Below are 14,547 nucleotides of genomic sequence, written 5' to 3' on the forward strand. Positions count from 1 at the left end.
ATATATAACTGAAATTATTTAGCAGCACTATTGCCTACAGAACACAGCTAGAAGGCGGCAAACGCCTTGTAGATATCGATAACATCGTTATTTTTCCGGTTTCGCAACAATACGGTGGCTTAAATGGGAAATCCGCCGCTTACAGCTTCATCACATGAATGCTTGCATTAGTTACGTATGTATGCAAAATATAATAATTGTGATGATTTTAAAGATATGTACGTCCAAAATGCTATCAGAAATGTTACTTAATATTTACGAAATTAATGTGCAGTGTTATTTTAAAGATTAAAAATTTATTATTTAGTTCCTAAACCTTAAGTAGTAAAAATAAAAAAGGGATACTTCAATAAGTAATTAAAATTATTGTAGAAAAAATTGAAAAAAAATCGTGTCTTGGATAAATCTCATTACGTAAATTATCATTATTCTCATAACAAAAAAACATCACATAAGAGAAAATCTCACATTGCACCCGACTTCCATTGGTCCTGTGGCGTCTATACTCTCGCTCCCACGCGGGCGGCTCCCGCCACGCCGCCTCTGCCGCCGGCGACCGCGGCTTTATGCTCACCGGGATGTAATTGTTCTTATCCGATAGGAATACCACCTTTCAAATTAACAAGTATATTAGAAAATTAATTAGTGTATGAGTATGATTTGATGTTAAGATTCGATCATTTAAACAAATCAAGATATAAACGAGGTCAATACCTGTTTTGGAACTTTGTACAAGACAATTCTTAAACTTTTTCCTAAAATAAAAATCAATGAAAAAACGAATGTGAGATAAATGACGTGATGAATTAATTGAAGAAAGATTATGGTGAATACTTTACTTAAAACCCCGTTTATATCGCAAATTTAATATACTGTCGATTAAAATAAACATGAAACAATAAGTAGTTTTCCACATTTCCCGGGCACCGCGAACATGCAACACGGTTGCGGAACACCGATAGCCCTGAGATAAAGTCTTCAGGCTAACCACCTCCTTCCTGCGACGACTTTTGACTACCTCCGATAATTGTACGTATAATCCAACACAACCGCTCTACAAATTAACTGAACAACATTGACCCACTACGACGTCGAAAGTAAAACGAGAATCGATAATTTAAAAGCAATAAAGAATATAGAGCGAACTGAAATTGCATCCATTATCAGTACGTTAAAAAATTCAAAACAAACTATCGCATTACCGACGGTAATGCACCATTTCACAGTCACGATCCCCTAAGAGTTTTGCACAAAAAAGTAGCTGTAGATAGATGACTGTGCTACGCCGTAAGTGTGCCAGGGCGGTTCGCACGCCGCTCTCTGCACGCATTATAACAATTGGGCCAACAGACCAGCAATTGGCTGGCCTTTACCTTGTCGATTCTATGCTCTGACAAATTAAATAATAAAAGTAAAAACTCTGTAGACCTACGTGCGAATTAGACGGTGGCCCGGGTGAGCATGTCAATTTAACGGCAATTTAAAATCTATAATTTACTATTTAACCAGTCACTTACATTACAATATATAATGCATTGGATGCATTAGTACAAATTGGTAACAACTGTGCTACATTATAAAACAAAACAAACTTGATCATAACGTTTTTGAACCGGTAATAATTTTTTCTTCCTTACAAAAACTATGTAATAAGTAATACTATGTGCTCATACAATGAATGATAAACAAAATTCATAAAAATAAACAGCAATTTTATAAAAAATAAACTAAACAAAAACTATGACTAATTCCCCGCCAGGAGCACGTCTTTCATCAACAGATGAAATAATAGTTCACAATTAGCATTATTTACACCGCAGGTAAACGTCGATTGCATTCCGATTGCGCGCCCAACAAAGCTACGAGTGTTGTCAAGTGGAACGCAGGAAGTGCACTCGATAATTTTAATCTATTTCGTTCAAATCACAATTTTATGGGAAGAGAATATATGTAGGGCAGACAATGCGAGCGCCGTTCATGGTTTGCGTGCAATGTGAGTCGAGATACAGCTACTTTATCACACGCCGACGGCGCCGGGTCAAAGATGCATATCTTGTGCACTCACTATAATACCTGCTAACAATTCTCACGGTGACAACATCGTACTAATTCAATGTTTAGGCTTAGCGACCGACTAAGGAGAGTGTGGGTAAGATAACCCGAACGCAGTACAATGCGTTGATCCGTATACCATAATTTAATTAAAATAGAATTACTGTACCGTTCATTTTACAATAAAAATATACTTTAATATCGCCGTTTCTTACGTCCCAGTCTAAATTGGGCTAAAAACTATGTCATTATAATAATTGTTTTATAATTTTCCATTTTAAAATTACAATAAAAAGAATATAATATTACAATAATTGAATATTGCCAAGTCGTCGTCTGTATTTGAAAAAATAAAAATTTATGTTCCTTAAATCGATGCAACATTAGCACCTAAAACCTTGTTTTTTAAGTAAAATACAGAGCCTAAAGTCGTTTCACAACTTTATCCCTGTAATAATTGTTAAAAATACATTACAAATTATAATTGCTCATCAAAAGATAAGATACATAATTAAAATGTATGGTGTTATTGTATCTTCATGTTGCATAAGCTACTACCGGTGGCCTCCCATTGAAGTTTAATAGAACACATAAACGAGATTGTGGAGTATATACGTAACTCATCTTCACTCACGCATAAATAAAGGTTGTATGGAAATAGAACTAGAGGAAAATGTGAGAAATAATCTAATAGTAGTATAAGTATTCATAAGTACCCACTTTTTGGTACTAGTACTATACTAGCAACACTGGTAAATAAGACGTATAAAAGATATCCCGATAAGCTTTAAAATGCATTTAGTAATTCGTCATAATTTTGAAAGTTAAAAGCTTATTTATTGTTGAAAACGCATATAAATGTTATCAATAAATCACTAATTTTATTAATACTGTTGCAATATTTATTTTTAATTATCAATGATCTATACATCTAGCAAGCTATTTCAACGGTGAAAAAAGAAATGCATTTTTTTTATTTAATTGTAAATCTTCCAAAAACTGTAAAACACGAGTTGGTAGATAAGTAAGTCACCTCAATGATACCGCACTTCTATGAGTAATGATTAGTAAAAAAAAAAATCTTTTAACTTGCGATTACAGTGTAAATAACTTGCTTTACACACTGTTTAACATGCCACTGCAAAAATGACAGAAATCACAGATGATATAATAGTTCTATAACTATAAAAGTTATAGTAAAAATAATTATTTTCAAACTTGAAGTGTCTTTAGTTGTGAACTTAAGACCTCGCCGTGTCAAATATACATTATATGACATTTTTTGTTCCACCAAATATTTAGTTTAAACAAAAAACATAAAATTACAATCAAGCAATATTTCTAACGCTCCGTGACTGTCATTAAATTAAATAACAATATGAAAAGGGTACTGCAGAGGAAATTGTATATTACAAGTCTGATGATGGGTTATCTTATAGCGAGTATAACCTTATTGTTCTATGCAGGCTGATAACAGAGTCTCTCTCTATACAAGGTCGAATTATGTATGCGGATTGAAAGTGAAATGAAACCGTTACCATTTTGCGCTTGTATGAATAACGTAAACCGTATAGAAAAATAGAGCAAATATTGTATCTCATTTTATACACAAGTAGGTGTGTTTTTAATATAAAAATAAAGATAATATCCGAAGTGGTCATCAATTTTATTGATCATTACTTGATATCCTACTAATATAAAAAATGCGAAAGTTTGTAAGGATGTGTGTGTGTGTGTTTGTTACTCTTTCACGCAAAAACTACTGAACCAATTGATATGAAATTTGGTACGTAGACAGTTGGACAACTGGAATAACATATAAGCAATTTTTATCCCGATATTCTTACGGGATACGGACATACGCTGGTGAAACCGCGGAGCGCAGCTAGTTTTCAATATACAAAAAAAATAAGTTGAAGAATTTGTCATACACTTAATTTAAACGAATTTGATTACACTGGTGTAAATAATTGGTGACTTTTCTAAATAATTAAGTAAATATTAAAATAGGAAAGGGAATACCAGATAATCACAATTGTAAAATTACACAAGTGTTAATAATAATGCTATCTCAATACCTGTCAGGTTACTTTTCTATATTTGCTTGGTCCTTGTAATCTTTTGTACATAATATATCTTCTTTTATTTTATAAAAATTTACGTAACCGCCAATAAGATTACTTATACGAAGATTAAGACCGCTCCATAGTATGTTGGCAAAACTTTACAAAAAGATGAATTTTCTTTCCACGATTTCAACGCACACTATAAAAACGCGCCTATGCCTCGCTAGCCTCTTGAAAAATCTTATAACTACGGTGTTGTTTGATAATTCTACTGATATCATATAATTAAAACACATAATAAAAATACTCACTGGATCCTGCTCACTTCCATCGGATTTCAGTGCATCTCTTGTTTCGTTCTGTAATAAAAATTGTATACTTAAATATTATTCATTAACATTCTTATTTTCCATTTCTTTCGCTAAAGTTATTTGTAATGATAAAATGAAATATCAAAATGAGAATATGGTACGCAAATTTAAGAATTTAACTGAAACCAGTCCATATAAATCAAAATAAAGTTGTAATTTTATGAAATATTGTTTTATAAAATTACACAATTATGAAAAGTACATTAGATTTAAGAGGGAGGTATACGTCTATGGCGTACGCATAAATGTTACGTATATTTAAAGAAACTAAATTACCTTTGTTCGTAAAATTGGCCCCGGCGGTTCGTCACCAGAGCCTTCGTGTAGTTCAGACGAAGGCAAACTATCTGTTGACAGCTCTGAGGATTCCACTGAATCTTGAGTCTGTGATATTGCAGAGGCTGCATACTAAAATAATCAAATGTTAATTATGTGTCTTAGAATAACGTACCAAAATACTTATAAAATAATTGATGTTCCATAAATTTATTATATTATAGAACTTTTGTTATAATTAATAATACCTACTTATATTCTAATTGCGAAAGTAACTCTATCTCGTTGTCAGTATATCTCTTCTTCGCGTTTCTATTACCAATCCCTGTACCAGATTTCATCAAAGGAAAAATATAGAAATCACACGGGAACGGGAACAATGTGAGGTAAAATGCGGGTGGATCCGCGGGTGAAAGTAACTATTTAACTTCATGTTCAAGTATCCCTAAAGATACACGTCTTCTATACACTGGTAGATATCTACATAGCATATGTATATGTGAGACTATTTTTATTATAATTACACAAAATATATCCCATATAATTACAGTCAAAAATAAAACAAGAAAATATTATACTTACATTATACATAAGGAGGCTGCATAAAAATATCAATCTGAAAAAGAATCTAAGATTATTAAATGTCCTATGAACGTAATTTGTTATTACATTTTCTTACAAGATACCGAACAAAATCGCATTGAAGAAATCGTGATCTGTAAAACAATTTGCTTACGAAAAAAAGTAATATAACTAAGTATAAAGTGGCAAAATCTGCAGATTCGTGACACGGGCATTACGGGGCATTATTACAATATTCATAATGGCAGGTCAAATGACAGGGGAGAGAATGACTTCGGGAATGAATAACTTCAATTACCTGCATTACTATGAAATTGGTTTATCGGTAGCTGAAAATAATTCGATTGTATAAATTCACTACAGAGTTAATGAGTATTCGGATCATTGGAGCTATTGTAACGGGAACAAACCGCAGATTATTGAAACGAGTCAGTGTAAGCTGAAATTAATTAGTAACACTACAATGACCTTTTGTGCCGCGCGTGGTGATTTCGTTGTTCGTTCAATCAGAGTTTATGCGATGCGAAATTATGGGATCATGGATGGATTTTCATTGAAAAATCTTCTAGAGCATTAAGATTTAATGTGCGTAATTTATACATTATGTATGTATGTATCTCTGTCAGGCTTTAAGAGCCGCATTACAATAAAATTAAAATACAAAGAAATATTAATTTTTCAAGTGTGATAAGATCAAATCAAAAAAAGGAAATTGGCAGTGGCTCAAAAAAATTATAGTCTCCTTACATTCGCCTACATAACCCACGTTTCTCTCAGGTATGATATGTCCTTGAATAGTGGCTCATGAACTGACATTGTCATTTGATTTTTTTTTGGGTTAAATTGATTCACCACATGTGTTTGAAGTATTGCATTTTCGAGTTGTAATTAGACAAAGTTGATCTTAAAATATTTTTAACGTTGGGCACTCCAAAAAAAATGCCGGTCAAAGCGCGAGGCGTAAAATTGTTTGTGTGTACTCCAAATAAATAAATAAAAAATTAATTTTCCACGTTTTATCTATTCACTTTTTCTTTATATTGTTTACAGACTTACATTCCATAGGTAAATGTACACATATGATCTAAATTAAATAACGTTAATTATAAATAACTTTAATTATAAATATATTTAATTATAAATTACATTATTAGCTCTTTTCAGTCACTAATAACGATATGAAACTCCCAAAGTGTAGTTCCGTCACGCGCAGCCCCATAGCTACCTGCAGGCTTAATGTCCGATTATCATTAAGTTTTATGCACGATTGCATAAAGCGTAGTGACAATCGTTTAGTGTGAGATGTTCCCAGCGCAGTCGTCGACCCCTTATGGGCGTCCGAGCGTAACCTGCGTGTCCTTAATGATAGGAAATCCGATAAATTGTCGGGAGACGGCTTACAGAAAATCGTAACGATATTGTGTCGTCCCGACGTAATTCTTTATGAAAGGCTGAAGATAACTGAAGTTCTTTGGTTCATTGGATTGGTCTCCGTTTGGATAAGAATACTGTATACCAAAACTTCAAAAATAACCCACTACCCGGGCGGAGCCACAGAGAACAGCTGGGTATAACAAGGACATATGTGAAAAAAGACCTTTTTTAATTGAAGCTGTGGTTCAAAAATCCAATTGCTAAAACACGCTTTATGGAAATCGTAAATACACCTTAATTTAAGAAAGGTTAATATGTGATAACGTCGATCTTGGCCACTAGATTGGATCTAACCACATCAACAAAAGAGATACTGCAAATTGGATAAAATCATTTCAAAGTAATCTATCAATTAGAAAATACACAAACGGCAATTACTAATTATCTGTAGAACAAAGGCGTACTTGACAAATATCAGAAAATTGTTAATTATGCGCGTTTTATTAAACTCTGACCAACGATTCCGGTTCGTTCATAGTCAATTAATCGCATCAAACGAAACGCTCTGAAACCGTAACCCCAGTTATAATAGTTTACATCGTGATCGAATTGTGCCCGTTAGTCTCCCGAGATATTGTTTAAGACCATAATTTTAAGAAAAGTACTAAAAATTACGTGGCATGCGAAAACGAATTGATATTCTCATATTCCGTAGATATTTATCTATGATGTTCTTTGCTTTTCTTTGACATTTTATTGTGCTGTGTTAATGTCTAATAAAATCAACATATTAATATAATTGATTCTGTTACTTCTTGCTACTAATTTTTTTAAGAATATAAGGTAGCATACCAAAACCATAGATAAGATAATACTATCTTATAAAACTCTTTTTCCAAGCCGGGTGGAAATCAAGAAATTGCTAACAAAAATATTATTATATCATACTACCACTCATATGCTGGTAATGAAAATAAAATCCTGCGTGTTTTTTTAAATGAAACGATACATTTTTTTTTCTCAACAGCAATTCTTACATTCCGATAGTTCTCCATTCCTAAAGACGTAATAGATACGTGCCGAAATTAGTAAACATTTCATATTGCATTTTTTTTGTTCATTTCCCTCAATTAACATCAGACAAAACACTATTGACCTCTGGTTGTTTCCTAAAATATATTAAATTTCGACGACCTCATATACGCTTCCTTCCATAACACAAGTATTTTACAAGGGCGTCGATAATAATTACAATTACTTACATTTATAACATTTCATATAACTGCTTCTATAAGGTAAGGCACTAAATGTTTTGTACGAATTAATTTATTTAGTGAATTTTTTGTGCAAATTGTTTAGATTGTTTATATAATATTTGTACTAAATATACTTTTATGAATCTGTTATACACTCTTTCACACTAAAAGACCCAATGAGATGCATATTTTTGTATTGATGCATAGTTTTGTGTACATTTTACACGTTTATATGCATAGCTTTATTAAATATATTAAGCATCGCCGACCTCGCAGGCGGTGTGGTGTTAGTAAATCTCAATTTTAGTAGCCCTTCTAGCTGACATCGAGAATAACCACACAAAAGGTGTTTATAAGAAAATCAGCAAGTATACCATTTTATCGCAAAGTTTTATTTAAATTCAATTAACTCAGTTTTAAATAAACATAAACGATATTGATTGAACTGTTTCACAAACCCTTTTTAAACGTGACTATCTAACGCTTTTACACACTTGAAAAACACGCGAAAGTAATTCTTATAAATGTTTCTGTATAAGGTTTCATTCAAAAACATTACCATTTCTGTATAAAGCATTATTTCATCACTCCATCACCTAAAATCTTAAATGTCTATAATTGCAGTCGACGGCGGAACGAACCGTTACCACTGACATGCACGGGCCATGCTTCGTATGACATCAAACGTTTTACACCTCATACCGACGTACAATAATCACCATCGCCTTTCGCATTCGCCAATACGTGAAAATGTAGAAAGCTAGAAATGCTATATAACTTATTAATTTTAACCTTGAGACACGAAGCAAATGCGCCCATTCAATTAAACCAAGACGTTCGAAAATGAAAATTAGAATCCCTATTGTTTTTCATTATAGTATTTTAGTCATTAAAATCTATGTATATGCAAATATATGACAAGTCTCACATAACATAACATCACTAGTGCGAATTCATTAGTTTGATGGCAAGCTAGTGAGTAAAGTTAAAATTGAAGTCTAGCTAGTCATACTTAAACGGAGGCTATGACTGCAACAAACTAAATGAAATAAACTTAATCCTCAATATCAATGAATATCACGTTCATATATCTATGAATTAAAGATAACTTTATATGTGGATTATCAGGTAATTGCATTAAAATCTCGAAGTAAATTCCACTAAAAAAATGAAGTATGCCGCTAATCATTTCAGAAAGCTTACCATGAATTATATGATACCATCAAAACCTCAAAGAAAGGTCGCGCTCAATCTTTTATTTACCACTAAAATTTTATATTCGATATCGCTGAAGGCAAATAATCACCGTGGTTTATCCCATTCAAGCGTAGCGGGGTCACAGAACTAGTACAAATATAATTTTATACGTAAATCTTTAAAACCTCCGCTTTATGTGACTATAGTGCATTATTTTATTATATTTTCTTTATATCTTTAAATAAACATGTTTCAAATTCAACATCCATTGCTCATTTATAATGAGCTAACTTTTATTTAAGAATAGTTTATCAATTACTCTTCATAGACCCTACAATCGTTTGCAACAGACATACAAGGTGTAAGATGATGATGATGACAAATATTTATTTATGACTAGCTTCCCGCCCGCGGCTTCGCCCGCCTCCGTATTGTTCTTACCTTTTAAACCTTCTCTGGTCTTTTCAGAATGCAAAACCATTATTATAAAAAAAAAAACAGGCCAGCCATTCTCGAGTTTTAGCGAGACTAACGAACAGCAATTGATTTTTATATATAAGAAGATTTTACTGATATTACTTGTTGTAATTCTTCACCAACAATTTTTGAAGGGATGGAATGGAAAAAAACAAAACGTATACAAAATTTCTTCAAGAAAAAGTCAGTAACAGGCATGGAATTACAACAATTAGCTACAGGAGTTACAAAGGAAGGTTTCCTTAAAATCAAAAACATTTTAATGTTATATATAACATATTACAAATTATCCGCATAACTGAATAATTAGATTAAACGACCGTTGGCACTAAATAACGCACTGAAAAAAAAAAGTTTTTCAAAATACGTAACGGTCTCAATGTTTACAGATCCACGATATCATCAACACCTAAAAACGAAATGCACAAACAAAAAGCAATTGTCTCCACTCTACTTACCTCGCATTTAGCACCATTTTGCACTAACACTTAGCAGGCACTATCATTACACTACACCACGATGTTTTATTTTAATATTTATTTATTATGGCAACACTGCGCGGTATGCACGATTCGGCCAACGCTTGGTGCAGAAGTGATGACCGCCGGCGGCTCAGCCTCCGATTGTCTTAGAACCTTCTCCGTATATTTTCGCTTCAGTGCCATAAGACCTCATTGCAAAGCTCGTTTCATAATACGAGCAAGATTTATAGCTTGTTCTAAGGTTATGGTCAATGTGGAGCTTTTTTTAATTTATTTTGTTGTATGATTTATCTGATTTTGATGATACAAGAGTTAGGACATCGCTTATCAATTTAACTCAATTGAAATAATTTAATAAACTAGGTTTTGTTGTATTTTTGTAAAATATTTCCAATATTTACTTTAAACCATACAGTCACATAACAATTTCAGAAATTGATGTATACAAGCTAAACTATAAATGAGAAAAGCTATTATATTTCACTACGATTTTTATTTCAAACGCAAAGGCAATTAAATAATATTCAACAATTCAGTTATCGATTAATTCAGGCTAGTTTAGATCAATGAATGGCGAACTACACAATTTTCGCTTCGTATTTGATTCATTGAAACAAACCTATGCCGATAATTTTTTCGAATTTCAATATTAAATTGAAAGCAATTACCATTGACGTGATCGTTACTATTGTTATTGTTATCTTCATTGGTCTGAAAGTAAATAATCAAACTATAAACTCATTAATGAATTTATTAATCGTTTAAATAAACTCATTTTATAAGCCAGTAAAACAGAATTAATGTTACTGTGTTTGAGTTATTGAAAGAAACTCCTAAAACCACTGCAGATTATATTTTTTAATTATTACTTTTGTCAGGGTTATATGCGGGTTAAAGAATTAATTACCGAACCGTAATTTTAAATCGCTGTAAGCTCTACCACAACCTGTTTCAGACACAGAACTAATCAAATCTTTGTTATATTAGGTATCCGATCTATCTTTTCGATTTGGTTATATCAGCAATATTCTTTCGAATGGTATCACATTATCACACCCTTATCTCCCACACATTGATCTAGAGTTATTGGATAAATAAGTGAACCATCAAAGCGCATCATTGTGTGAGAAGGGTCAAAAGATATAATAATACCTAACTTGTGCAGTATCGATCCAAATAAGAAGATATCTACTCACGTAAAAAAAAAAACAGTAGCAGAGTTTACTTGTGTACATTAAAAAAAAACTAAAAAGAAATGATTTTGAAATGTCTGTCTGTCTGTTGTCTGGCTTTCACGTTAAAATTCTAGATGGGAATTAATGAAACGTATAGGCTATAATTGGCACAGCTGGTGTGTTTAAAACTATTCACCACTATAAAAGGACTATACGTTAACACACAACGGTGATAAATAATGTATTCAGAAAACAAACCCGTCAGCATTATGGAAGTAGACAGCGCTCCAGAGCGTATAGTATATCAGCTGCATGTAGCAGTAGACCAGGTAGTATAAAGCCAGAGCTGTCGCCGTCACAGAGAACTGTAGGAGCTGTACCATTTCACGAAGTATTCGCCAAGACTTGACATTGTTAATGTCCTGTTTTTATTAAAATACAATTAGGGATATTCACAGCTAATGCGAATTCTAAGGTAATAAAATGCCTAATATCACAGGGGTGGATAAATAAGAATAAATTATAATACTTATTATGTGAAGATATTAAAATAAGAATTGTAGTATAGGGTAACGTTTGAATCATCGACGAACTAATAATTTATAAGCACTTACGTCGATAGTGTTAAATTATAATGATGAATATTAGCTTAAACATTTATTTTCAAATTAATTTCGTTTAATTATATTGTACTTGGTCTTAACCTAGAGATACTAATCGCCTGTAATCTGTATACGATTTAATAATTAGCATTATACAAATAGCATTATGCTTTATTTCCGACTGACGTTTGTGAGACCTCGTATAATCATAACCCTTAGACCAAGCATTGTTTAGATTTGTGAAACAAAATAATGTACGCTGTGCAACCCACATTAGTATTATCAATGAAAGTGTTTGTTTGTTTGTCTATCTTTCACGTCGCAACGGAACAGTTTTATGATGTCAGCAAGGAGCAATTTTTGTGTCTGGATATGGTTAGGAGGCTAGAGAGTGATATGGGTTACTTCTTACCGCGGTGAGAAATCTTATTCCCATAGGAATTCCTTTAATAATACCATAAGTTAAATCTTCTAAATTATATTATTTCGCTATGTATGTATAATGTTTTAAATTATAATCTCTTTATTTGCATTATGGGACGGTAAGTTATTGTACCCTTGGTATTTCACTATCGTGAGCGTTATTCACTGTATATCATGGAATAACTTTAAATCCGATCCTATCTGAATTCACGATGTCCACATAAAGACCGTGCCTTTGACATACCTACACGATCAAATAGATAGGTGGTGAGTTCATTTAGGTAAATTTTTACAGCAAAATAATAATGACATAGAAAATAGGTAATATGCGTCGTGGAACTTAATAAAACAAACTATAGCTACTAAAAGCAGTGGTGGCTCAGTAGTTAGGACCTCAGAGTTCAGTAGAAAAGTCGGGGGCTTGAAACAAAAAAAATATGTATTTTTCAAGTTACACACATTTTCCACATCAACACGGCTCTATACAAAAAGCCAGCATTTTAAGGAATAAAACGTTCGACAAAATGGTGGTGCTATTTTGTTGATAGCGGCCTGAGCTTTGAAATCTTATAGGAAGCATGTGTGCACTGCACAAATATGGGTGTAATCATAAGATAATACCTCCGAAATATTTAAACTAGCAAGGACTTTTTCATATAATTTTTAATATAATGAATACATTATGCATTCAATACTAATTTACCTTTTTCAATGGTACATCATTTTCAATGTCCTTTAATTTTGTCTTTGCAGCGGCTTCGGGATGGCAAAACATTTTGTTATGGACTTGTGTGCAATATGCAGATATGCAGGTCGCATTATGCAACTGTAAGAAAAATAGCAAGAACTGTCTTTTACCTACTTAAGTATCAAACAAGGCGCCGTAGAGAACATTTCACAAAACGGCATATTATTTAAAAACATAAAATGAAGAAATTGAAGAATTAATGAAATTTACAAACTGTCATTGATATGCAAGAAGGATTTGTCATTGACGTTCCTGTTCTTAGTTCGATCGGATTAGGTATACTTATGTCTCTTTATTCTTACTTTTACAATTTTGAGTTTGAAAATTAAAAAATACACTTAATACATATGAATATGTATGACAAATTTTACTCACTTTTGAATTTAAAGTCATCGGGGCAGATTCATCTGGTGAGGGCGGAGGCGGCGCTGGGAACTTATCCAATAATCTCTTTAGCTTCTCGCTGGTTCGAAGACAACCACACTTTCGCCTCCAGGACTCGTCCTTACTGCAGCGAGCCTTCTCAACGTTGAACCTTTCATTTTCCATCTCGGATCGTACACTGAAAAGATGCTAAGGAGATGTGTGCTTGCCTTTTTCTGTGTGATGTGTCTCTAAAGCGAGAATTGAATCGATCTCATACAAAAATCATTTCCATTCATTACTTAGAGTGCCAACTACCGAAACGCACTACGACAAAACAAAGCTTCTACGAACATTAGTCCGGCCGTGAAATATATACCTACAAAGTGATAAGTAAAGAGGGACGTCCACCAAGGATTCATCATCATAATTATTCGTCTATAATTTCTACGGTTTCATATTTTATTTTATTTTTTTACCTTCGCTATGGATCTTTCGTACGTCTTACAAGCAATGGTTCATAAGCTAATAATATAAGTAATTGCTACTTACTTGGAAAGTTATTTTATTTATATCCCCAGAAATTACGAAAAAATATATAAAACGCTTTTTATATAAACCACAAAGTTTAAACGTCCGATTTTTCAAGGCATTTCAATAATTTGAACATAGCAAACCCCCAAAAATCCCGCTATAAACAATTCTTCCAAACAGTTACAAATATTACGCTATAATATGTCAAATAAATTAAAACTTCAAAGTACAAGCAAAAAGATTATAGTTAATATTATCAAGCATTTATATATCACGTTTATTCTCAAAATAAGAAAAATTATCATATCCACTTTTAAACGTGTGTTTTCCCCAATACTGTACTTAATAGGTAATGCACCAAAAATTCCCGTTAACAATGTAAATAACAAGGGATATTTCATTGTTGAAAATGTAAGCTTCAAACATTAAATGTGTGCCTTTTCGCGTTATGAACATTACATACTGCAATTTTAAAAAAAGCTAACTAACGTAACATATGAAAACTGGACCACACAGAGAGTAATGTTATACAACCTCGTACATGACTTATGTGAATTTATCACGACCTC

At 32.6% G+C, this 14,547-nt stretch overlaps 2 protein-coding genes across 3 annotated transcripts in view; both read right to left on the minus strand.

Annotated features, from left to right (window-relative positions):
- Positions 1 to 10,257, minus strand: part of LOC119832916 — an 18,538-nt gene extending 8,281 nt beyond the window's left edge. For both annotated transcript variants that reach the window (XM_038356741.1, XM_038356740.1), the window contains exons 1-5: positions 10,110 to 10,257; positions 5,348 to 5,381; positions 4,766 to 4,897; positions 4,430 to 4,477; positions 469 to 610 (exon numbers count right to left, since the gene is read on the minus strand). In XM_038356741.1, coding sequence (XP_038212669.1) covers positions 469 to 610; positions 4,430 to 4,477; positions 4,766 to 4,897; positions 5,348 to 5,381; positions 10,110 to 10,126 — 373 coding nt within the window. In that variant the 5' untranslated portion in view covers positions 10,127 to 10,257. The remainder of the gene's footprint in view (positions 1 to 468; positions 611 to 4,429; positions 4,478 to 4,765; positions 4,898 to 5,347; positions 5,382 to 10,109) is intronic.
- A 481-nt stretch (positions 10,258 to 10,738) lies between these two features.
- Positions 10,739 to 13,630, minus strand: LOC119833063. Its single transcript, XM_038356936.1, has 4 exons — positions 13,457 to 13,630; positions 13,037 to 13,159; positions 11,567 to 11,730; positions 10,739 to 10,844 (listed from the first exon to the last, which is right to left on the minus strand). Exons 1-4 carry the CDS (start codon positions 13,628 to 13,630, stop codon positions 10,739 to 10,741), a joined length of 567 nt encoding a protein of 188 aa, XP_038212864.1.
- Between the last annotated feature and the right edge of the window lie 917 nt (positions 13,631 to 14,547).

This window comes from Zerene cesonia, chromosome 16, assembly GCF_012273895.1.
Source record: "Zerene cesonia ecotype Mississippi chromosome 16, Zerene_cesonia_1.1, whole genome shotgun sequence".
In the NCBI taxonomy this organism is placed as follows: Eukaryota; Metazoa; Arthropoda; class Insecta; order Lepidoptera; family Pieridae; genus Zerene; species Zerene cesonia.